Here is a 26,527-nt window from a genome sequence, read left to right on the forward strand (position 1 = left end):
TACAGAGAGAAGACATTTTGAAGGTACGTGTGCAGGCACGAGGCCACGGATGAGTTTTATACAACACCTTTGAAGGCAGTAATTAAAGTCAGCGATGAAAAAGCCCAAATCTTTGTCTCAGGCACGATCTTTCCTTGAGACCCTGCCCCTCGGGTGGGTGACCTCCCACTGCCACCCAGGAGCGCTGCCTTCCTGCGCAGGGCCCTTCCCAGCACCTCATCCAAGGGAGCAAGAAGCGAGGCTCAGCTGCTCCACAGAGAAAAACCACAACAGCTTTCCAGCACGAGACCCTTCTGGAGCCTTATTCATGCACTGGCAGAACAGAACAAGACGCATCACGCCTCGTGCCCGAAGGACCTCTGCATCCCTCCAAGGGAGGACGGCTTAATTGGCCCCTGCCTGAGAGAGACCTGACTTCCAGCCAACAGAAAATTCAAACCAATGTCCTCCTATATCCACAGGAAAAGCGTTTAACGGGTTAGATATAAGGACAGGGAGAGGGAGTGCAATCCAAAGCGGATTGTGCCTCCATCGCAGGCTGATGCAAGCTGTTAGCGTGCACCGTGTGCTTCACACCCCGCGTAAGATCTCAGCTGGGACGAGCTTGGGTATTTCAGGCTAGCACCAGGTCACCTCGCTCTGTCGTACCTCTGGGACACAGTTACAGCTGGATCCATTCAGGAAACTCTCACCAGAACTGCAGGGATTTAAAAACAGAGATCATGTGCACCAGGACACCCCACAGCACCCAGCCCTGAGGGGGGCTCCCAGTCTCCTGCTGTTCATGGACAGGTCAACTTGCTGGTGGCTCTGGGCTTTAGTCCTCTCACTGGGAGAGCTGGATAAGGTGCAGTAGGTTCCTCCTTTGCCTGACCTCTCAGCAGGAAGGGGTTCAGTGCCTACACAACAGTCCATGCCTTTCCAGCAGAGCAGGGAGGGAGAGAAAAGGGCACACGGAGCGATTCAGCCCGCTGGAGTCCTCGGCATAGGATGGGCTAAGTCAGCCCCAGAAAGCTTCTCCTTCTGCCTCTGCCTTCTGACAGATGTCAGGTGCTTAATTTAGCCTAAATCCTTAATTTTTAAGTGCCAAAAATTTAGTGAGATTACACTAGTCCTAGAGAAACCAACATTCTCTCCATGGGCAGAGAGTGCAGTTAAACCTCGAAAGGGAGCGGGAGCGGAGGACTGAACAGACTGCCTGTGCCATCTGGGAAACTCTGCAGGACCCCGATCCCCAACAAATGACAGCTGGAATCAGGCAACATACTCCACTTCAGCAAGCACTAAACTGACTCAATCTCTTTTTAAAGGATGGATCTTCAAATGCCTCTTTTCCTTCCATTGATGCAGGTGTGTGTGATGTGTGTAAGAGATCTAACTGAGGGTACTGCATCCTGGAGTTGATAGGATCAATGCTTCATTCTCTGCAGAGCCCCCTTTATTCAGGGGAATAATTCAACGAGAGACTATTTTCCTTTTATCTCCCATTGTCGGGCAGGCACTCCTTGAAACGCAGCTTGCGATGAAGCACAACCACCCCAGGTGCTGGAGAGTGCCTGAGAACAAAGCTGCACAATGGGGAAGGGCACTCGCGCCCGCACAATCCCAACTCTCCCGTAAACAAAGCCCTCGCTGAGAGGGACGAGAGCGGAGTCGGCTGCGAGCCGTGTCTGCGACAGACAAGGAGCCAGGGGCTGTGATATTAATAGGCTTGGGGCAGCAAGGGAGAAAAATCGCCTCTGGTGGGGGGAAAAAAAAAAAGAAGAAAGGAAAAAAAAAAAAAAAGAGCCACTTTAGTAGGGAAAGCTGTGAGTTTGCTTCCAGCCTGAGTTATTCCCCCCTGCCCTGCACAGCTGAGATTTCCAGCAGGTTTGACCCCTTGAAAATCACCGTTCACACACTCTTCCCCAGGCTCCGGTGCTTCCTCAGTGTTAACGCAAAGTTCATGGTGATTCTGGCCCACGTATTTCAAAACACGTTCTTCCAGACACTGGCAACAACCCTGTTTCCCCTATCACAGTACACAGTGGGTAGGAGAAGACGCTGCCCGGTCGGTGGGCTTCTCTACTTGTGTCATTCAGTCACTGCACACAGCCCATGTTAAAAGCTTTTTCTCCTTCTCCTTCACCTGGTTCATGCTCAAGCCCTTATTCTGCAGTCCTGCCTGCATCCCCTGCCAATCTCCTACCAGGATGCCTGGAATAGTGGCTCTTGTCAAGAGAAACTGGCGCATGAGAGGACTGCTTTCTCACCAGAAAAAAAATAAATAAATAAAGGAAAAAGTCATTAAAGTTTCCCAGATCTGCCCTGTGTCATCTCTCGTTTTGATCAGGAGCCTAACCAGGGTAGGTTCAGCCTCTGGGATTCCCCTTCACAGCCCTTCCAGAAGCTAACAGCAAAAGGAACCCGCCAGAACAACAGTGCTGGCAGCTCCTTAAGTCTCAGGCAGAACTCAGAGAAACAGCCACTCACTTCAGATGGCTCTGAAGACTGAAATGTAAAAAAACTTACCTTGTTCAGGGCTCCGCAGCCGGTCAGGATTATATGAGAGTTCTCAACCTGGATAGTCCTCTGCCCGAGCCGAACAAGGTAAGCTCCAATTCCAATGGCCCGACATGTAACCTTAAAAAAAAAAAAAAGAAAGAAAAAAAATCACATTGATTTCTGTCCTACCACACAGCCAAAACCTATTGATTCAGATGTCTAGATAAAACTAGTTGTGTTTGTATTACAAGGTTATAAAATCTACATTGCAAAACTCCAGACCTATTGTTTTGTAAAAACACATTAGCTGAACACGTGTGTATTTTATTTAAAAACAAGGAAAAGCAGTAACTTAGAGACTGAGCAGACATGACGCCAAATGGCTGTTTCTAGAAGTGCTCTACATTTAGTTTGAGATGGATCCAGCCTCGCAATGGTGCAAATAGTGTTGCTCAAAGCCTACAGGAGCCAATTTACATCAACCAAAAGTCTGATCCCAGATGTATCTCTGGATAGCACTACAGGATTTTTAGCTGAAATAGATGATACAGTTTGAAGAACAGAAAGCAGTGGGGGATTACCAAGTTGATGGTGATAATACTGTCATAGGCTAAAGATGATTCTCCAGCAATCATGCCAGATCCTCTGAGGTTCTCTATTCCAAGTCCGTCTTCCTTCCCGATAATATCTGTTATCTTATACCTGAGGGAGACACATACAGCCTTTGAGTCACAAGGTCCAGTGATTTGCTGAACCGGTTTGCTACAACGAAAATGAAAAGTGACTAAATATCATTAAGGCTCAGAAGAATAATGTGCATAAAACCCATCCAGGACCAGTACACGAGCTCATTCTGCAGCCTCGCTGAGCACCACGAACAGCCCGATGTATGCGCAGTCAGAGCAGCGCTGCGAAGAACAAATGCCAGGGGAGAGGAATCCCATGAAAAGCACTCTGTCATTCCCACAGGACGTGAGGAGCAGTCTGATTATAGAAAAAAGGGCAGGAAAGGAAGAGAACGTAGCCGAAAGGAACAAAAAAATAGGACAAGAGATTACAACGCGTCTCTTTTCTTTACTTTTTTTCTTCCCCTCCAGAACGCATGGAGGCCTTGGCCTCAGTCACGGATCCTTCTGTCCTTACTCTGGGGTCTACCAGAAAAGTAGTTTTCAAAATTCATTCCTGGGTAGGAATCATCATCCTGCTGTTAGAGCTTTTAGCACTGCAGGATCCTTGGGGACAGCCTGGACCCCAGCACAGTGCCAGCACAGCGCTACCTCCAGCAGGGCAGCGCACGACACGACTTTGTACTCTGCTGCTCCATGTCCTGATAACACAGAGCCACAGCTTTCCAGCTGAAGACAAGGACAGGACACGCATCGCCTTCTCATGCACCCGAGGATGAGCAGAAAGCTTTTCATTCTGACGTGTCTGTGCCTACCTGGACTCTCCGTTGTCCTCCACGTGTTCACAGTGAACTGAGTTCAGAGCACTGACTTTTTTGTAGTCCTGAGGCGTCAGGTACAAGTATTTGTATCCCTGTAGGGAAAAAACAGCTCATTCATCTCATTCCCAATGGTAGGCCCTTCCCAATCCCCAGTAACCCACCCAAAAAGAGAGTTTCAAGGGAACAGATACTGAGAGTGATAGAGACATCCTGTCTCAACCTCAGAGCTCCAGCTGAGGTCAGTGAAAGCCAGGGCTGCTTTCAACACTTAGCACTAATTCATTCTGGATGCCAGCCCTGCTGCCTGAGAGACCCCATACCAACTTTGGAGCTAACAGCCCAGCAAGCACGCAGCTCACTTCTGTTAGAAGAGGCTGTGTATAAGAAAGGTTATGTTCTGGGCTGATCCTCTTACTCCTGTGCCTCCTTACTTTGTATGGGTCATCCGGGTCTTCCCACGCCACGTGGAACATGTGCCGAATCTCCTCGGCCAAGCCGATCCTGGCTCCGCTGTTGGCAGCCACGTAGATACGGGGTATGCCATGGCTTCGGGCAAGCTCTGAAGCCCTCAGGAACAGCATGTCTTCTTGGGGCCCAAACGAACCGATCCGGTAGGTAATGTCATTGCCAATGACAATGATATCGCGGCCTTCTGGATACTCGGGGGTCTTGAGGGTCATTTTCCAAGCTACCATCCCAATCTGCAATCAAGGAGCAGAGGACAACAAGAAGTCATTACGTACGTTCAGGACGTGGAAGCAGGGACTGACACGAGGCCCATGTCCCTCATGGACGCTGTGTTTCTGAATTGTCCTGGGGAGCTGTGCTACCAGCGGCTCCAACGCGCTGCCCGCACAGAGCACAGCTGGCAGGGCTCGAGCCTCTCAGGGGCACTGTTAATAACCCTTTTATTTCATAGCTACCCCCCTTTATTTATTTGTCTTTCTTTCGTTCCTTTGCCTCTTTCCCTTTTCCCTCCCAGATTCTGCAGCAGTTTCTTCCCAAACCAGCCAGGGTAAGCAATGCTTTTAGCTGCATTTTTCTTTTTTTTTTTTTTCTCTTTAAAACCACCGGATCATCTCTTCTGGCCCATCTTATGGCGACGAGCAGCATCTGCACCCCGCGTCCCCATCTCCGAGCGGCCGCGTGTCGCCGTGCTGGGGAGCTGGCCACCCTGGAAGCCATTAAGGGATGGAAATCGCAGCGTCCCCTGAAAGCCACATGCATCACCCAGTCCCCGCTCGCCCAAGGATCATAAGCTCTGAGTACACATTCCTCAAGCCGATTGCACAGCCTCTGCAATCAGGACGGCTGAAGCTCTCATTGCGGGGCCTCTGAATTCTGCACATGATGAACTAAATCGGGAGGGGGAGCGGGGAGAAGCAGCAGACAGATATGTGCCATTTAATCCAAATCAAAATGGCACGATACACAGTCGAGATCCAATCAGCATCTGCAATAAGATATGCCATAATAGGCTCATTAAAAAAAATAAAAAGACGGGGGAATTAATCAAAGGGTCATTGGAAGTAAAGCAGGCAGCAATCCAAAAATACCACAGCCGGCTACCGACAGATCCCTCCCTTCCTCCTCCCCGTTTGAGAGCTGAGATTGCCGGTGAGCAGCAAGACAGTGCTTCCCTTCTCCTTGGTCTCAGCTCCATCCCCTGCTATTCTGAGATGTCACATGGGATTAATTTGTTTGTTTGCTTCTGAATATTTGCAGATTTACCCTTACATCCTCGCAACCAACTGCAGTGCTTGGAAGAGAGAGATACGCAGAGCGTAAATCCCCACAGGTCAGAGGATGCCTTGCTGAAATTCCAGGATCATTGCAAAATTAAAGGGAAAAGTTTTAATGTTGTAAAACAACTGGACGCAGCTGTGGTCAGGCACACAGACCAGAAGTTACTCAGTACAGAGACCAAGGGCATGCGGACAACTGGGCCAGAGTCTGGGAGAGCAGCCCAATTCATCCCAAATAACCTTACATAGCCAGGGGGGTTTCTTGGACTTCTGCTCCTCTATTATTGGGCTTTCATAGCAGAAAAAGAAAGACCAGAGGTGAAAAAGGGAGAAGAAACAGAAGCTTTGTCCTTCCGACCTAACTGCTGCGGGAAAAGAGATGCTGGGGGCTGCACGCCGTGTCTCTGACCTGACTCTCAACTAGGGGCAAGCTCGCAATTAGACACAGCAGGTTAGGGAAGTCTGCAGCTCCCAAGTCAAAGGTTTCAGGATTAGCCTCGGAGAGACAGAGGGTGCCCACCTAGCCCCTGCCGCCTACCGCAGCTCGTCTCATCGCCGCTTTGCAGGTTGATTTTGAATCTGCCATCGTACCATAACTAAAACCCCAAAGTGGGCACTAATGAAATCTTTCTGATGGCTCCTCAGAAAACAGTTTTAGTTATTGACGGGAACCCACGGGGGCAATATCCTCTTGAAAACCGCACCGTGACCTCGCGCAGAGCGCTGATTTCCAGGATTTTGTCCACGCAGCCACCTCCGTACGGCCACGCCGAGGCCACCAGCCAGGAGCACGCCGGGAAGCTTCAAGCACCAGGGGCCGAACACAAACCACGAGCAACAAGGGAACTGCTCGGGCTTTGTAGTCGCTAAATACTTAGTGCAGCGAAGAGAGGAAGGCACAAAGACATTGCCAGGAACCTGCACAATGACCGCAGCGTAGCGCGGGGGAAATGCCAGCGTCCTCTGCTCACACGAGGCAGCTGAATTAACGCCGGCCCCAGCTCCTAGGGGACTCGTGACCAAGCTCAGTGAGTGTCCAGGGCCGGCCTCACCGCTGCCTCTGCCCGTCCTGATGGAAGAGATTTTCTTCACTTTCACCAGCCTGGTGATTTTTGACATTAGTACAGAAAACAGCCAAATTAAAAGCATTTCCTATTTGGAAAAATCATAGCGGAGGCTTTGCAATAGCTCCCTAGACTGAGATTATGCGTCCCCTCATAAATAAAATCCTTTTTGTTAATTCTCATTAGCAGACTAAGAAAAACTACCCATCCAGGGCACGGCAACCGCAAACTCCTGAAAATAGTTTATGACTGATAAATATGGAACAACCTCAGCCTGCTTCAGAAAAGTAAAACTCAAAGCCCATCACTCAATTAACCCGCGTGTCTTTTTGTCCAGAGCTTGCTTTGTGCCATTTTTACCCAGTCACTAAAACCACAGGGCACAACTCGGGGTTTTTGGTACGACCAGTTTAGATTCTGTTTCAATTTATGGGAAGCGAAGGACAGCTTCCTATTGCAGGAAAAAAAATAATAATATGAGATTCTTAAGTTAACGGCAGCACACCGAAAACTGGAGAGTTCCCGGGTTAATTAGACAGGCTGAGCTAATCACCTAAGAGCGTGGTCGGAACAATACAGGGTGAGGGTAAGCGGCGGGGGCTTCGAACCGGGCGCTTTCAAGAGCCAGCACAGTTTGGAAGTGCTCCTCCTGCCACAGCTCGATTCCCAGCACGCCCGGGAATGAAGAAGAGAGGGAGGAGAAAATAAAAGCAGGACCCGTCTTATTTAACTGTTTTTATGTTGGCAAAATGATTTGTGCCACGGTATTTCCATAAGAAGTGGGCCCATTATTCTCCTGTAGGAACACATTTGGTTTGAAAAGTATCACTGGACAGAACGTGGAAATCAAAGCGGATGAATTATTCACAGCCCCCGATCAGAAGTGATCATTATTTCTGATGTCCCGAACTGTGATTAGGATTCAGTGCTCAGATGTCATTTGCTCCCTGAATAGCACCGGCAAGGCAGGACGGCCTGACACACATACATTACGCCCAAGTTTTATATATATAATTTTACACACACCTTCTCCCACCAGCTCTTTGCCTTAATGCAGCCATTAAGGGACAGTAAAAACATGATATTAACGAAGGTTCGTTTTCATGGCGCTCATAAACGCCGTTAGTTTGACACACAGTGTCAACACTAATCATGGCCTAAAATTAACACCAAAATTGACTTCAACATTAATTGCGCTATCGATGTGACCGGTAATACACACGCTGATGCAGTTACAAATTGACTGCCAGTGGCAGCCGGGGCTGGTGACAGCAGGCAGCGAGGGGAATGGGGAAGAGACCGGCTGCAGGCTCCCTGTGCAGAGCAGGATTGGTGCTGAGCAAAGGGAGGCCGGGGCCACGGGGCTGCTCTGCAGGCAGCAGGAGCCCCCCAGCCTCCTCCCTGCAGGACCTGGACCTCCTGGGGACAAAAAACCCGCTGGAAAGCAGAACAGCTCGGGCTGTGTCAGCATCTGTGCTCGAGCCGTGCCAGGTGTGTTGTTTTTTTTCCTCTCTCACAGCTAGGAAAATGTTTGAGCCGAGGTACTTCATGGCATGCTTGGTTTTATTTGTTCACCTCCGGATCTAGAGAGCTGGACGTGGGTCTCGAAGAGCCTCGGAGTTGGACAGCTGAACCTAAAGAGCACAAAACGCGGTCTTGCTGTTCTGCCACAGCTGTGCCCTATGCTCTACCTGTTAGAAATACACATGCAGTGGAAGTACAGCTGCGTGCCAGTATGTGTGATGTGCTAAATTACAACAAGAGAAGAGACACAACATCTGCAGGGGCTGGCCCGTGAGCACTGGGAGTTCTGTAGCTGAAGATGCCCAAAACCCCATTTCTGCTGCCGTGCACCCACACCGTGACCCTGGCACAGCAACACGTTGCCTTTTTCAGAATTTCAGGCCTGGAAGAAAGCCTCTCTGCACTTACACGTGCCCAAAAGCTGCAAAATTTTGTTTTCAACAAGGAGGGCACGACGGGCTGCTGGAGGCCTTCAGACTTGGTGCCTTGCTAGAGAGGGGACCCGCTCGGTAAAGGGAGCTGTGAGGTACCGGCTCTGAAAGGCTGCTGGAAAGGAACGAGACGGGAATTCCTCCTGCCTGGGAGGCTGAGGATGGTGTGACAGCAACGGGCTGGCTGAGGATCGGTGACAAAGGACGGGCATGCACAGCACCACAAGGAAAGCTCAAAAAAGCCACTGAAGACTGCAGAATTCGTTTTTGCGGCATACATTTGTGTGCTGCAAGGTCTGAAGCTGGAACCACGTCTCTTGGGGATAGCCAAGGGCATCTTGTTGAACCCCGACCAAATTCCCCATCAAATTCACGTTCCCGTCCAAGCCCTCAGAATTAATTGGGAGCAGCACTGCCAGCTTCTGCACCAAAACAGAAGCAGTTCTGATGAAATTCTCGAAATGAAGCAATAAATAACTTCTCCTGAGGCAGGGTGTAAAGCTGGACAACTCGAGCTGGAATAGTTTGCATCTCGTGAAGTTGTGGGTTACAGAGACCAATGGCAAACCCTTATGAGGAGCTTTCTGCACACAGGTCTTCAAACATTTACATCCAAATACAAAAGCTGTGCTCTGGTACTGTAGGTATTTGAGGATTTCAAAACACTTCGAGAAAATTGGGTTACGTTCTTATAAACTTCTAGAAATGTATCATTTAAATAGTTATAAATTCTAGCTCAGAGATGCGTATCAGAGGCTCACAACCTCCAGTTGTTAAGAAAAGCCTTTTCAAAGCTCAGCCTTGTAGTATTGCTCCGACATGCACAGAGCTTTTCAAAAACTCAGTCCTTTTTTCTGTGTCTACAGCAGTGTGAGAAGCAGCACGCTGAGGGTACCAACCTGCAGGAATATCGACCCCTCAACAACTCGAGGCAGCACAGAGTACCCGTGCCTAGCTCCACAGCTCCTGCTCACTACCAGAGGCTCCACGGACCGATACGACACGCATCCACCCTAACAGGACTTGAAATAACCCCCCACCAGTCCCATCCTCCCCCCACACCTCCTACTCTTAAGGTTGTATCAAACGATCTCGGCACAGAAGTGGGGAAAAAACAGCTCTCAGTGATGCTGGGGGACCCTCTGTTAATTTGTGTTGCATTCCGCTTGTCACCAGACACTCCCTCCTTTACCAAAAATAACAAAGACGTGCTCTGCTCCCTACCCCCACGTCTCCCTGTGACACCCGAGCGTCTCATTGAAAGGGGCTAAAACGGTTCTGCCCCAGGAGGATTCACTGTCTGAAATCACACCACGAGCGTTGGAGAGGAGGAGACACCACGGAGAGCTGTCCCTGCTGTTTAAACCCATTCCCACCGCCACCGGAGCCTTCGGGTCAGGACTGCTCCCAAAACTCATCGAGAAAAGGGCTGGGAAATACAAAGAGAAACAACTATTTTGACGGGAATTTCTGGGGAAAGCAGCGGTGGGCTGGGAGTAGGGGAAGCAGCTGCCTGGTTGGTTTCCATCCCCCTTCCTGGGGATCCACTGGCTTTGCCACCACGCACTCCCCGCCTTTCCTACCTGATCCACCTGCTGGAGGCAGCCCGGCTGATGCTTTAACACCCTGTGCCTGGCGTAAAACGCAGGAGCACGGGGTGACAAAGCAGAACATGCGGTTCAACTATTAAGCTCTGCTTGTGTAAAATTCATTAGCTCCACCTGGCAGCCGCGGGCGGCGCGGGGAGCTGGCGAAGCGGTGTTTGAGCAGCCCTCTGCCCACCGCCACCCCGAGCTTCACCTTGGCCAGATCCCAGATCTTCCCCGCTCACAGGACCGGGTGCCTGCTGCTGCTCCAGCTCACGGCTCCTACTGAGGACCATTTCTGAACCTCACGCTACTGAGAAGGAAAAACTGTGACATCTAGTGCCAACAGGGAAAACGGCACGCTGTGCAGGGACACCGCGTGAGCCGGCGATGAAGGGTAACGCGGGGTGTTGCTGCAGGCGCTCGCTTTCTCCTCGTCCTTGAAGATTTGTTGGGTCTTCTCAGTGGATGGTGTGGTCCCGGTGCCAAAGGATCACCGTAAAGTGTCACCAAAACACATGGAGGGCTACAGGAAAACATCAACGCCCAGCTCAGGAATGACAACTAACGTACTGGGTTCTCCATCACGCTGAGGGAATTGCCTTCTTACGCTAAGATTTCAGCTCTTTTCATCTTCTGCACAAAGCCATCCTCAAGGGGCATTTGAGGAGGGGGTCACTACGCTCCAGGTTGTGCCTGCAGCAGAACTACTGCAAGGGACAGGGTTTTAAATCCCACGTGAGTTACACACTCCTGAAATCTAGCGCTGTGTGCCTGTCTGCATTCCCACAATTTCAGACTCTCCGAGTTTTCCCTATTCTAGCACAGCCACGTAGCTGCACAGCACCATCAGAGGTGTCGAAGACAGGGCAGAGCCAACAGGACTCCGTGCTGCATCCTTCCAAACCCATCCCTCCCAACAGCAGAGCAGAAAGCCCCAGTCACACACCCCTACAACAAAGATCTTAGCCAGAATCATGGAAGATTGTGCCACTAAACAGAAAGGCTTCCAGATTATTTATTTATTTGGGTTAAGCAGGAATGATAGAGGTCTTGTGGCGTAATCTAGATAAGCATCCAGGCAATGGTATGAACGTAAAACTCTCCCCTTAAAAGCATTTTAGAGTAAATGTAGTTGTTTGTAATCTTACGCAATTTTGTTTTCTCTGCATATTTCAATGGTCCAAGTCTGTCCTAGACTGGAGACAGGCTGAGCATCCTCTGGTGCTTAGTTCTTGGTGTGCTCACAGTCGTGCATTAAATTACAGCCCGATTGTCCCACAGTCTTTATTCAGTAATGCACTCCAGAGCATTACAAGGGAGCTATTGACTGCTGTTTGATTTTGCTGATAAAATACTGTCTCCTTCAGCTCTCTTCTACACCCACCAGCTCTGAAAATTATTTACAAACTGTTCTTAACTTTTTAGGGCTGCGAATTCAGTCTTGTCAAGCGTGCTGGCTTACTGACGCTTTATGGTAGCAGGCAGAGCTTATTGGAACAATCTCACATGTAAGCAGAGGTGCCAAAGCAGCCAGAACAGTAATAGAGGGCACACAAGAAAGGGTAACCAGAGACCAGGAGACAGTTCATGAGCTTAGCGTGAAGGATCCAGAACCAACACCATCTAGCAGAAAGCTCCAGGCAACATCCAGGATTCTGTCTGCAGTCCAAAGACACAGCAGATGCGTTTCAGCAAGAACTCTGGCTGCGCTGCGTGGGCAAGGGGCTGGAAAAAGGCCCCACATTAGCGATGTCTTCTGGGCTACGAGGGCAGCCGGCCCGGCCAGCAGCACTGCAAGCTCCCCCGCGTGGCCGTGACAAGACACGGGATCCTCTGCTCAGGAGCAAGCACTGTCTAGGAATAAATAGCAAGTTGTATTTTCATGGTCCATTAAGTCCTTGGCTTCTTTGTTGAGACTACTAGCAAAGAGATAATTACTGCCAAATGAGGTGGTGGGTTACATGAAGTGGTCACAAGCTAAGCGGAGAAAAACCTCTTGTATTGTGAAAGTTCTTGGTACTTCCCATTTCACAGATTTTCCTGAAAACACAGACAAACAGCGTCAGCCAGGTTAGCCCAGAGCACTGCTTGCAAACTCTGCGAGGATGGGAGATCCCAGCTTCGAGCTCTCGCTCTGCGCCCCGCATTAGAGCAGGGATTGCAACTCCGGTTGTTGACATCCAGCTGAACACGCTGACCACAAATCTCCGGGATTTTATGCCGGCTTCTCAATTTCGCCAGCTAGCTAAAACAATTAGGGCACTCAGCTGAGCTGAATGCTTTAAGAGGAAGAGTGCCTTGACCCCTTTTCACATAGAGAAAATGTAATTGTTCAGACCGTGTAGCACAGCCCCAACAGAAAAGACAAGCCCTACCTCAGCACAGCTGATGCCGCAGTGGTAAGGCTCTCGCTTGCACGGGGGAATAGTCTGAGTGGGGGGAATGTGCTTGAGTCTCTGATCTAAACCACGCAGAACAGTAATAGGAGCCCGAATGCACTAAACAGCAGCTCTATTTATGACAGTCAGAAATTTCCTCTTTAGTAAGAAATACACAATGTACCTCTCAAAAGTTTTTGGATTCAGAAAATCAGCAACTTTTGCTCGAAAAAAATTACATTTACTTGGAAAGTTCCTAACAAGACTCCCACTTGGCAGCTCACTGGGGCCTGCTCTGGTGAGAGCTCCGGGCCATGGGCTCCATTGGCACTGCTCATTACGTGTTACTAACCACAACTGGGGGAACAAACGCTGTGTAACACAGTAACACCTATTTAGCAAGTACACATTCAAAGACTCTTAAGACATGTTTGTCTAAATTATCCTCACAACACCCCAAAGTACTGCCGTTGTATTAGGGTATGACCAAGCTGAGGCAGTGAAAACTTCGACTGAGGCTACCAAGCAAGCCACTGCAAAGCTTGGCCACCTCAACTTCCCCTCGGTAGGGATCATCCTTCCCTGGGAATCACCTCCCCAGCTCAGTGTGTAGGGGCTTTTAGCATTTCCAAGTCAAATACATTTACCTGAGGACAAAACCTCTCCCTAACAAATTAATTCCATTTTAGAGAGCCAACGAAACGTGCCATGTGTTGAGAATGGTTCACCATTGTATTGCGTGGAAGATGTGCAGAACCAACAATGTTTCTCCAGCTCCTCACAGCATGTCTCCTCTCCCTGTGCAATACCTCCAGCTACTGCCACACAGATGGATTACTGCGAGGATCCTCGCTCCCTGGTGGATAAGATGCCGTGTTTCTCTGCCCTGCTGCCGTGCAGACTGATCACAGAAAAGCAGAATGAATCCACTTACAGCCCTAACAAAGGACAGGCTCATGCCCTGCATTCAGCTAGCATCCTGTCCCTTCCTCCACCGCTGCAGCCATCTTCATGGGGAAGAGAAACTCGAGTGCACGTTTGTGAAAATTTGTTTCCTCAGCCAAACGAAATTAAACCATAAAAGCCTAGAGTCGGCTCATCCTGATAAAGGAAGTGCAGCAGGGAGGAATGAATCTGTTCGGCAGCTCGTCACCCCTTGAATGTCACCTGTCCTTCAGCCTGCTGCTGGAACCTCTTCCTCAGATTGACCACTCTCATGTGTGAATGAGCGCTATTGTGTGCAGTGGCTATTGGTAACAGAATTCAATACTAACGCCTCAAACCTCATTCCAGCTGCACATGGTCCTACAGTAACTCGTCTAGGTGCCGACAGGCCAGGCTGACAGCTGAGCACGAGCAGCTTTTAGCGGCTCTCGGGGACGGTTCGACCTTGCTGGGCTTCCCCGTGACAGAACCCGGGGCTGGGACTTCACCCCCAGCCAGCCCCTCACCTCGTTTCTGGGAAGTTATTCAACAGCAGGTTGCAATTTGCCACATACCTCCACGAGAAACGATCTTCAGCAGACCAAAAAACATTGTGTTTTACAATCTTTTGTCTTACTTTCCAGTCACTCAACCCCTCGGCCTAACCGCCACAGAAGGGCCTGCAAAGGGCCTGCACCCGTGCCCAAGATAGCAACACCATGCATACCACAACAGACAGGTCATTTGTTTTCGGATTGAGCACAACTAAGTCTATCAAGGGGTTAAAAAAACTCCTAATTTTTTTTTGGTGGTCTTTGGGTACAGAATCTCTTATAATAAGACTATTTGTATTCATACTGGCAGAGTAAACACTACATGTTCATGCCCAGGCAGCTCTGTGCTTGTAATTTCAGCAAGAACAGAGCTACATCCCTGAGGGACTTTGCTATTTCCCTAGCCACCATCCACTCAAACGCTGAATGAGAGCACAGAAAGAGAGAAAGATGATGGCATAAGCCTCCACAGCACCGCAGCCTCAGCTTTCACTAACAATGCAGGGAATCGTTCATTTCATGTATAATTATACTAGTTAAAACATTTTTTTCTATAGGCCAGCAAAAGACAAGGAAGTAGTGTTCCCATAGTCACCATTTACTGATTAGGTTCAATCTGAAAACATTATTTTCAAAACCTTCCCCTGACAAGAGACATATAGTAAATATAAATAAAAAACCCTGTTTCCTCTCATCACTAAACTTGATGTTTTTGATGTAAGAATAGAACTTTGCAAGTCTTATATATCTAGTTAAAGGTACTGTTCAACAATGGAAAAAAAAAAAAGAAAAAGAAAAAGAAAAAGAAAAATACAATTCCATCACTTAGAACTGTTCCAAGTTAGATTACTGTAGAAACGTTCACTTATGGAATCCCACCTAGCCTGGACACAAAAAAATAAACATATCTTCTACTAGTTTTCTTTATTTTCCAGCCATTTTAAGGCTGCAATCTTTGTCTTGCTAATGTAAAGACACACCAGGAAAAGCCCACGACCACAGTACAGCCTCGTCCAGCTTGAGCCGAAGGAGTAACTCTATTACTCTGACAGCATTAGCAGCTTGTTAGTCCCAAGGAAATCATTCACTAGAGGGGGATGTTGCACACACCTTGCTAGTGTGCTACACAAATACTGCAAGGTGAGTATTCAAATGGAAAGCATAAAATTGGTTTTTCATTTTTTAAGCAAATGAAAACATTTCCATTTAGTTTTGTAAAACATATTTTGTTCAAATATAAACCCCAGTTACCTGGAATAGCTGAACGAGCACTTTTTAATTATGAAGGAAAAAATAGCATAGGAACAGGTTTGAAATGGAATCATCATTTACTACAGAGTTTAAAATACCCATTGTATGGAAGGTATTAATTTTTAATGAAACAAAAATCCCATTTTCAAGAGTGAGACTTCATCTATGAAAGACCGAATGAATAGATTTTGTGGCTGGCCTGGTAAATTTTCATTACAATTGTCAAACCCAGCCCAAGACACAATATACTGCAGGACATGGAAAGAAAAGTAGTCATAAAGAAAGTGCAACTTGCCTCATTTCCTCCTGGCAGCCTGTTCATGTGCACGAGCTGGCCCTGATCATCCAACACCAACTCGGTGTACGTTAGTATGTCAGACGGCAGCGGTGGTGTTGGCAGGAATGCATGTTCATTCATCGAATCCCAGAGTTTAATCAAAGACTACAGGATGAAAAGATAAGTTTTTGTTGAGAGTATCATCTGCAAACATTTTTATTATTCAATCTACTGTGAATTAGTATTCAGGACAAAACACTCTGAATCCCCCATCACCCAGTTTGACTGGCAGTATTCAGCGGACATCGCTTATTTTGGAACTTAAACTATGAAACACAGTTTCACACAGATTAGCATAATTCAAATTACGCGATTCAGGACAGGACCCAGCAAATCAGATACACAATCAATTCTGAAACTCATTAACTCATTTAATAATGTATGACTCCTATCCTAGGCACTATCACTCCTGCACTGTCCAACCTCCTACAAAGGCTGGATAACAGGGTAGTAAAACAAAGGAACAAACAAGAAATGCAAGATGGTTTACATTTCAACTTCTGCTGTTAGATTTATTAATGGATCTACAGCAACAGCATATAAGGAATCCTGATTTTTTTTCAAAGCAGAATCAATCCGTGGTTGCACATACCCTGGGGAACCACTGATAGCCATTCAAGGCCACTCATTTCCCTGACAAGCAAGGATGGCAACAGACAGAAGCACTCTGCAGGTTCAAAACTTTAGCACAAACCAGGAGGCCTTAACAAAGGGCACTTACCTGCCGAAACATCTCAGGAATGTCATAGACGTAGGATGTCCCTAAAGACTGTGCTTGGAATCTCTTGGACTGAAGCAGGTCCTTGGTCACGTACGGGGTATTGATCAGCATCCCATGAAGTGGCCCCTGTTTATCCCCATAGGCCTGGAACATAATCTGCAGCACAAAACACAACCAGTTACGATTTAACCCGCTGGTTCCTTAGACCTATCCCATCCGTATTTTAACAAAAATCATCTGGATATTCCAGACTGATCAGGCTTGCTTCTGTTCTCTACAAATATAATATGTTAATGCTCACATACCCTGAAACGCCGTGCTTCATCATGCATTACTACCCTTTGGAGACAGTGCTGGACCATAACGGCATGGATCTGAGCATCACTGACTTATTACTGAATCACAGCAGAAAGCAAAGTGAGCAGAGCCACATCCCCACAGAAACAAGCCTGTGACTTAGATGACTTCACATTCACCAGTATTTCCCCTGACACCATATCTGTGCCGATGGATTGTGATAGCTGGGAGCAGAGAGGAGAACTCTGTTATTTATGGAGTCGAACAGCACTGCATCCGTATCTCCACTGACTGATCATGGAAGCTAGGTCAAGACTTGCATATGTCATTTGGCTTGAAGTTTTGATATTATAAGTTTAAAAGATTTTCCCAGAGTAGCAACATGAATTATCAGCTGCCATGCTTCATGGCACTATATATTCCACTCAGCCAGGACTCAGAAGGAAATCTATTTCGACTGAGAAATAAACACGAAGAGCACTGCTTAACTGGGACACCACTGTACAAATGCTGCTTAACTGAAACACGTCTGATGGAGGCAACACGATTAGTTTGCTGGGGTTGTGTTCTTGTTTTGTTTTTAACAGAATGGTGATCAGGAAAAAACAGGAAAATATATACAGATAAAAACTGCTCCTAATAAACCTCAGTCATAAAGGGGAAATCTGTCAAAGTTGCTCAGAAAGCTTGAAAGTGTCTTTTTTTTTTTTTTTTTTAAAGACAAACCTTCCTCTCAATTACTCAAACAGTTAATTGAAGTAATTCCTATCAGTAGAATGTTTAAACAGAAGTGGTTTAATATCCCCCCCAAAAAATCAAATATTGGAAAAGTTGCTAAAAGCTGTACACACACAAGCACAATCTTCTACCCTTAAAAAAGCAGAGAGCTCATCAGAGGCAGAGTTTAAGAGAAAAGGTGACCTTCACAAGTGACTAATGGAACTTGAGGGTCAAGATCAGCTACTAGAGATTATTAAAATGTCCTTTTCTTTCCTCATCTCCACTCAAAAGCAGAAATGAAGCAAAGCATACGGACACTATCTGTTCTAGGATCTCCAGAACTGGACAGGCTGTGCAGCCAGGCAGCTTGCTGGCAAAATTTAAATGGAGAAGAGGGGGAGAAAAGGTGACTCAGCACTCTGCTTTCCACACGAACACTGCCCAAGTGATTTATTCTGTTGCTAGTACTGCATGGCAGGGAGATTATTAGAGAGGGAGATGTAAACATTTCTGTATTTAAATATTTTTCACATATCCTATGGTCCATGCATTTTAGCATATGCAAGTATTTGAGTTATCCACAATATTCCTGTGCCATGAAAAGCACAAAGACCTGAATAGCCACAACGGTTACAAAAGAGCCTATTATGCTTAATAGAAATGACATAAAGGCACCTTCAATGGTTTTATAGCATCCTACCCAAGCCATTTCCTATACCTTCAGAATTTAGAATAAAGTTCACAGTTTTTCTCTACTTATTCAGGGAAACATATAATAAATAGTATTTTGGATTATGACCTGCACGATGAGCATCAACGGTGATTACTTTTCTATTACTTTTTTGAGCACTCTGCCACAGAGGGAAACAGATATGCAAATACCGCAAGGTATACGCAAAACAATTAGAGGACATGCACTTTTACAAAATTAGTACGTTTTGCACATCTACATGCCTCTTGCAAGATTATCTTCAGGATACATTCTCCTTTCTATGGCAAAGTTGAATGGCAATTTTCTATTACCTGGAAACAGCAAATCACAGAAGAGCTTTTTCAGGTATACCATGCCCCCCCCCAAATACTTTGTTCCCGAAACAATGGAGCCATATGGAAGCACACCTGTGCTGTTCTGGAGTCCGTCACTTCTTTGTACAGACTGATGTCCAAGTAGTAGCCTGACTCGTTGGTCAGGAAGAGACGAATGGGAATTGCCTTCCCGGTCGGCGTCAACCGAATGTTGATCTTCAGCTCGGCTTGGAGGACGCGGAGTTTCCACAGGCGACTCCCGTAGCGCATCACCATGCTCCGCACAGATTCTTCAATCTTAAAACACACAAGGAGAACGTCCCTCATTTTCAGGACACATCCACCACTTCTGTCCCTCCTCCATCCTGCTGCTCCACGGGGCACGCAGCACACAGGAGGGGCACCAGAGCAAAGGAGATCAAAGCTCCAAGCCACAGCACGTGTCCCGGGCTGTTCCTGAACCCCAGTGGCCCGTCCATTCTCACCCTAACAACCCCTGAGACAGACAGGAGCTCAACTCAAATTCCAGGGACCACCGAGGTACAGGGCCAGCACTGGATTCCCATCCTTTCTGCCTCCTGGCACCTCATACCCCAGCCAAGCACAGCATGCCCGCTGCTTCCCCTTCATTGACCTTTCTTCCTGCAAGTATAGCTCACAGCTAAGAACTACAAAATGCAGAAAGTGAAATCCCTGACAAACAGTTATGTAGCACTTATACGCACAATAATCATGTTTCATGGCACATGCGGTACTGTGCTTTAAATCAACAAAGTAATTACTACTTGGAGCTTGGCCTTCTGGTGTTCTATTAAACTTCATAATATAGTACTGTTGGCAAATAGTGCATATTAAAAGAAGGCAATTTATAGTCTGCTTTTAACATTCTTTCCAAAAAAAGTCCTTTTTCCACAGCTGCTCAGGAAAAAGCCACGGTATACATTTGCAGGCTTCCTGGCTTGCAGGGGCTGCATATCCCAGGTTTCTCTGAAATGCCTGAGAACTGAAGGCTCTGGATGCCCTGACAGAGCAGTTTTTAAAATGCTATGAAAAAATAAGTATAGTTTCAAACACAAAAAAAATGTTTTTGATAAACTGGTTCTTAATTTAAACAGAGGAAGTGAGCTACATTGTCCAAAGGACAATTCCTTTTTATAGGAATATTACTGCTAGTTCTACAATCTCACACTTAATAGTCATTCATAGATTGGTAGAAAAGCTTTCCTGCTTCTTCACTTTTAAAGAGGTTTCTCACTCGAAATAAGCTAATTGTTTGCCTTAACTAGCTAAAACAAAAACTATTCTCTCTGCTTTTGAAAAAAGTTGGTTTAGCAGTTCAACATCAAGACTATTTTTAGTTAGAGACATCCATTAATTATGTGACTCTACTTTCTTTATATTTTCAGCAGCAAATGGATTTTTAAACTTAACTTCAGTCTATCATACACTGGAATGTATTTGTTACCAGTATGTATTACAATTAAATGCTGAACTACAAAAATATATTTCTAACGTTCTAAATTTTAATTTAAATTCCATTATAAAAAAAAAAATAAATCCACCTAAGGTATCTATTTCAATCCATCACATCTAAAAAAGAAAAACAAAAAACAAAAAACAACAGAAGTAGTTCTTGCAAACACTACAGGTATTAAAAGCTCTTTTTACCTAAAAGGCTTGCAAAACTATCCCAACAGACTCAAGGTTAACCCGTGGCATTACTCTGTTTCTTTCCAGTAGTAACACAAACTACTAGCTCTACCCAGAGGCTAGCATAAGAAGACAACAAACAGCCATTTCATTCTGGTGAGTTAAGCCCAAGAAGAACAAACACTTCAGGGCTGGAGAAGAGGCCATACCTTTGATGGGTCCATGATGACAGTTGGCACAAAATTTAAGAAGATGTGATTGCAGTCAGTGCGCACGTTGGTGTTATTAAATGCCACCTCCAGCTCATCCATGGCTTCCAAAAGCAATCGCTCTCCCTCATTTTGCAGATACTCAAAGGAGGCTTCCTGCCAGACATTGTCAACAAATAATTTACTTTCTACTCAAAAATCACAGCCCAAGTAAACAACATTTAAAAAACTGCAGAAGGACCTGACTGAGAAAATAGGCGACATCAGTTTCAGCAGGATGTGCAACCCTCAATCAGAGCAATGGCAGGCGCAGAGCCGGTCTCTCTCCCACCCCCTGGATGCACAGACCCAGCCGACCTGCTCAGGTCAGCATCAATACGAACCAGGGCAGGGCAAATTCTTACTGCAGTAGGGCAGGAGGAACACAAGGAAACAACTACTGCCTCAAAACGCAAGGATTGCTGACTGCCCACTTGGGCCAAATAAATATCTCCCTGAGGCACAGGAATAGCAGGTCTCTGAAGACATGCTCCTGTAGAGCCAGCATGAGCAAAGAGAGGGCACCCATCTGCAGTGCTCTGTGCACACAACGTGTTTTCAGGCAGATTTCTGCACCAATTTACAGAGTTTCATAGGCTGTCTTGGAAAGAAAAATTGCGTGGGGTGACAAAACTCACCTTGGTAACCAGGTCGGAATGCCTTATGATAGCCCTCACGAAGAACCGGTAGTCTGTCACCTCTGTTCCTACTTCCACTTTCGCTGCTCCCAGGTAGAGGTGCATCTTATGGTTGGCACAGGGGATGGCAGTGAGGTCGAAGTTTCGCATCCTGTTCAGCTCCAGCTGGAAAGCCAGAGCTGGCTCCAGATGCCGGTAGATCCTATCTTCTTCAAACTGGAGGCCCCCAGCACATACAGGAAAGAAAGGATGTAAAAGAGGAGGGTGGGTTAACAAGGTGGAATGCTGAGGATGGGGAAACCTAGACAATAACAATAATAAAATTTCATATTTAACCAAAAGGCTAAAAATTCAAAAGAAATTGTTGAAATGCTGGGAGTAGAACACAAACGGCAAGACAGCAAATTCTCCAGCTCATTCTCCCAAGAACTCCTTTCTCACAGAAGGCAGTAATTTTGGTATTGAACCAGCTTCTTAACCTCCCTTGTTACGCTGCCAATAAAATCCACAAAACGGAAGCTTCAAGTCAGGCTTCCAAATGTGTGAATTTTTATCCTACATTACCAGAGACTCCTCATTGTTACCGACACCTCTTGCTGTGTGTGGGAAGGAGATGATACCACACCACACACTGAGGCTGGGCTGAAGTAGCCCCCTCTTAGACTGGCACTGAACAGCCACGGGAGGGAAGGACAGAGCGAATGCTTAGAGAAAAAGTTTTAGGATGTCCAACCTACCTTATCCCGGGCACGGAACGTGAAGAACTTTGGAAATTCTCTCTGTTTGAAAATAAAAATAATGATGTTAGTCCCCCCAAAGCAAGCCACTTGATCAGATCTGCAGTAGCACCACAGCAGAGGAGATAACAGAAGTTGTTCCAAGCTACTTTTTCAACATCACCGAGTGGTGGAAAATCAGGTTACCCTCAACAAGGCAGCAGAGGTAGTTTAGACCCGTCTTTGCTGCCAGTACAATAGATGCTACCTGACTGGCTTTTGATTATTCTCGTCAATTGCCAACAGACAGTAAGATGGAGCTGTCCAGACACAGTAGTGGGAAACTTTTAGTTCTGTGATTATTACAGTTATTGTGGAAATGTTTGGGAGATGCACAACGGTATTAACACCCTATAATGTAAGCTGATGTACACAAAACAATGATCTGTATTCAATAGCTCTCTTTATATCTTTACTGCTAGAAATATTATCTTCCCAAGGAAAATAATGAATTGTAATAAAATAACTTTATACTCGTGTATTAAACAGCAATCTACAAAAACCCCACAAATATGATTAGGTTTCTCTGCCGTTCTATTGCACAGATAAAATCCTACCAAATTGCAAAGGGTTTACATCCTTCTGTGGTGCACTGCATGTCTTAGAAGATAACAAGACTACACAGCATCCTTCTACCTATCCCCTCCAGTTCCATCCAAGCAAAGCCACTCAGTTCTGTGGAATTAACTTTCACTGAGTGGAGGAACTTTTACGAATGCTTTGTACCGACACAAGAATACCAGCCATCTGTGCTAAAGGTGATAGGAGAGAGCGCACACAACTGGCCAGAACTTATTGAGAAGGTATCTGACCTGAAGAGGAAGGCATCTGACCTGATGTCACATTTTCACTGCCAATGAAGGACAGCAACCCCGGCTGGACTCAGTGCAACCAGTGAATAATGACAGAATATAAGGCTCCACTGAGCAACACAGCTTTTAAGGCTGGAAGTGACCACCTAGTAAATCATCTTTACCTCCAATAAAAAGCAGTCCCCAGAAAGTCACCTGATAGCTCTCAGCTGAACAAAACAACCTGTGTTTGACTGCAGTGTGCCTTTCAGACTGTCCAGCAGTTCAGGAAAACCTGCCTGAAAGTTCAGGCAACAGGCACAGAGGTGAGGCCGCGAGGATCGGCTGTACTCTGACCGAACCAGCACGCAGAGGACACTTCATGTTCCTCCTCTCTCTTCCAAATCCCTCCTACCTGTACGCCCCCTGCATGCTGCCAATTTCTCCTAACGTCGTCCATGCTCATTGTATCCCTAATGTAATTGCTTTCAAGGCTTTTGACTGGTGTTGTGGGCAAATATAATAATTAGATGTGCACACACACACAAAAATTCTCGGTGCTCTGGTACCAAAATCCAAAAGAGTGCTCCATTTCCTAGGCAGAAGAATTATACCCCTGCTGTGTTCTAATCAACCAACCATCATCAAGACAATCAAAATAATTTGCCTAAATTAGCCAATCAAGACACCCTGCAAATCGCAGAATGTGAAAAGCTACAACAGAAATCATCATAGTTGATTATTATACTAATAATCACGTTAAAAACCTAATGAGATGAGGAAATTGGAAGCTTGCTGGAGCAACTCTCTATTACCTCAACATGCTGGGAACTAATTATATAGACTGTAATTAAAACAAAAACAAACCCTAGCCCAGGCCCTAGCTAAGTTAATAGTTGGTCCAGTAATAAGTGGAATAGAATAGGAGATAGTAATAAAGACTGACACTCACTAAGGACCCCAGAGGTACTCCAGGAACTTTGCAAACAGCCGACACACCACGGCGTGTCCTCTGCCTGAGGAGCCAGGAGCATCCTGACAGCGCCTGGCACCACGCAGCAGCTCAGGGCAAAGAGATCTGAGTCGGGTAAAGTCTGATGGCTGATACGTGCTACAGAGCTTCTTCACAAGCTTTTGGTTTGTATTACCCACATATCAATTCAGTTCTCTGAAACTTCCTTTTTTCCCATCTCAGGTTGGCATTTCTGGCTTAGGGTCCCACCACTTCTCCAAGGAGGCCAGTTTCCTACCCAAGCTGCTCATCAATACCCATCTGCATCTGCACCATGGCCAGGGACTCCCACACAGTGACATGCTGGCTAAACCAGGTTTGTTAAGTACAGGACAAATTTCTTGCACTTTCAAGACTCCTTACAACCTCCAGAGTTGTAAAACAGATACAGAGGGGATGAAAACCCTGTTTATGCTTTACACTGCCACCTTGAAAACAGGGCCAAACTAACCCCCATCGATGCCAAACCCAGGGGAAAGAAGTAATTCATAGCAGCAAAAGCACCAGATGTATTCCCCTGCACCAAGTCATTATGCAAAATTTAGCAAGTCACTTCAATCACTCCTCTGAGCGATTTTAAAATCAGTAAGAAGACTAAGGAAATCACCATGCTAGGTACGAAATACAAATTTTTCTAATTACATTTTCGAATACAGAACAATATTGAAACAATGAAGATCTTTACCAATGTGTCAGTCATGGGGTTAGTCAGATAATGAGAGACACTCCAGCATGTGAGTGGCCCACTGAATGCAAGAGGCCCACTCCTGCATTTAAACACTTCACTTAACTCTGACACCAGTGTTGCCATCAAATGCCTGACTAAGAAACAAACGAGAAGCCCAGAGTCACTTACGTGTCTCTTGGCCTCAGATCAAGAATACCACCATGTTCTAGACCCTTTTTTTACTTACATGAAATCTCTGATCCACCTCACAGTTGACCTGTTTCCTGAAGTCCTTACAAGCGAAACACACAAACACAGGAAGAAAAAAAAAAAAAAAAAAAGAAAAAAAAAAAGCAGAAGAAAGCTAGCAATTAGAATGAAAATCAAAAATGAATTAATTCAAGAATACAAGAGGTGCCAAGATTGTTTACAATTGTAAATTAATTTTCTTAAGCAAATTCATCAAAACAATTTCAAATTTTAGAGAACAAAACCAGTGAAGTCAGAACTAAGTATAGTTAACAAAGTATTTAATTTATGAAAAATACAACAAACGTTGGTGCCATTATGAGCCAGTAACCAAAGAGTGCTGAGCAGCATGAGGGATACGACAATACCTTTTGTGCTACAAGGAAAGTCAGTCTCCGAATCCCGTGTTCAATCAGGACCGACTTCTGCAAAAGGGCAAAGAAGGAAGGGAGACTGAGATCAACAGAAAGGAACATAGCAAAAACACATGAAAGTTTTCTGTAAACTACAGAAGCTCTACAGATCCTTCTGCATCTCTGCTGTTGAGTTTTGAGTCCATTTTGGTCTACTCATAGCTACAATTCCTCACCTGATGATTGCGTGGCAGCACACACAAGTAAATATATCAAAGCTGAAGAGCTAAGTAACCAAATTACAAGGACAAAGTCTTCCAGCTGATCCTTGCTAACAAGTTATGCAGAAGAGTTAGTTGCAAGTCTTGCAGGACATCCTTTCATTCATTTGCCAAAGCTGTTGCTTTTTTTCTGCAAAGATTACTTTCTGAAGAGAGACAAGGTAAGGCCATGGGAAATGATAGGAACTGACCCAAGAAAGCACGTACCACATACTTGACTTTGGCACAAACAACACACCAACAACCCTGACCAAAGGACGGATGTGTCAGCATTACAAAGGTGACGAACTGTAAGTTTTATGTAGTTTACAGATCTACCAGAGAATGCCCATTCTGGTTACTTCTTGAACAAATCCCATACGGCCATGAATGGTGCCATCAGTATTTGCCACATCACTGCTCTTTTCTAAATGTTAAAAATGGTAGTTTTGCCCCTCTTTGTAAAACTTTTTCCTTTCTCCTCCTTTTTGCAATTGAAAACCAAAAGAAATAGAAAAGAAGAAGAACAAAAAAGAAGCAAGAGCTCAGCCAGACCAGGAACAAAACAACCCCTTTCGGCACAGACTGAAATGTTTTACTAAGGTTAAGCCCTTTGAAAATGAGCATCAGTGCCGATATTCATGGCAAGAGGAAGAAAATAACTTTAATAATGCCATGATTTAAAAAGCAAAAATTGTTATTGCTTTTAAAATTCCACAAGTGGCAGACAATAACAGCATAGCAACAGGATTCTGATTACATCGTAATAATGTGGGTCTCACAGCAAGTCCACAGCTATTACAGAGCGATTAGCCATCAGCACCTGGAGAAACTCCATTTACACTGACTGCCTCAATCTCCTCCACAAGTCATTTACAAGTATATGATCCTAATTTCTATTAAAAAAAACACACACAACATGCTGGGACTAGAAGATTATTTGGACAATTTGGATCAACCTATTTGATAGTTTAATGTGTTTTGGATTTTTTTTTTTATTCCTTTCCTTTTATCCCCTCCCATAAAACGCCTGGAGCATGATCAAGCAGATGAAAAGCAGAACTAGTTTTAATTTTTATATTTGATTATTTTCTTTGCTTAAAGAGACAGGAAGCTGCTGAAGCCGAGTAGAAACAAGTCCCATTTTGGAACCCCTCCTTCCTGCAGATGTATTACCCCATCCCACAATGGGAAGTGAAGTTAGAAAAAAGCCTCTCAGTGCTCCCAGAGCCGTTTCAGGTGCCGTGGGTGCAGCAGGTCCCACTGCCTGGTGTGCTCTTCATACCAACAAGCTCTGAGTTCTTTGTACCAGTGAGGAAAAGCAAGGGAAGGCAGGCACTAGAGGGCAGAGTGGACACAGAGGCTGTCCCCAGCACAGGCTTCCTCACAAG

General features: G+C 45.9%; 1 protein-coding gene across 11 annotated transcripts in view; it reads right to left on the reverse strand.

Moving 5' to 3' along the window:
• ACACA (acetyl-CoA carboxylase alpha) overlaps window positions 1-26,527 on the reverse strand; it is a 124,468-nt gene that overhangs the window by 36,764 nt on the left and 61,177 nt on the right. For 9 of the 11 annotated variants that reach the window (XM_082776213.1, XM_082776222.1, XM_082776218.1 and 6 more), the window contains 12 exons: window positions 24,892-24,948; window positions 24,522-24,566; window positions 21,766-21,807; window positions 21,029-21,244; window positions 20,352-20,507; window positions 18,586-18,789; window positions 16,450-16,605; window positions 15,687-15,833; window positions 4,363-4,632; window positions 3,926-4,023; window positions 3,066-3,186; window positions 2,512-2,622 (listed from right to left, as the gene is read on the reverse strand). In XM_082776213.1, coding sequence (XP_082632339.1) covers window positions 2,512-2,622; window positions 3,066-3,186; window positions 3,926-4,023; window positions 4,363-4,632; window positions 15,687-15,833; window positions 16,450-16,605; window positions 18,586-18,789; window positions 20,352-20,507; window positions 21,029-21,244; window positions 21,766-21,807; window positions 24,522-24,566; window positions 24,892-24,948 — 1,623 coding nt within the window. The remainder of the gene's footprint in view (window positions 1-2,511; window positions 2,623-3,065; window positions 3,187-3,925; window positions 4,024-4,362; window positions 4,633-15,686; window positions 15,834-16,449; window positions 16,606-18,585; window positions 18,790-20,351; window positions 20,508-21,028; window positions 21,245-21,765; window positions 21,808-24,521; window positions 24,567-24,891; window positions 24,949-26,527) is intronic. The other 2 variants (XM_082776217.1, XM_082776216.1) reach the window with 1 other exon arrangement.

This window comes from Aythya marila (genome assembly GCF_965140915.1).
Source record: "Aythya marila genome assembly, chromosome: 20".
NCBI classification, from domain to species: Eukaryota; Metazoa; Chordata; class Aves; order Anseriformes; family Anatidae; genus Aythya; species Aythya marila.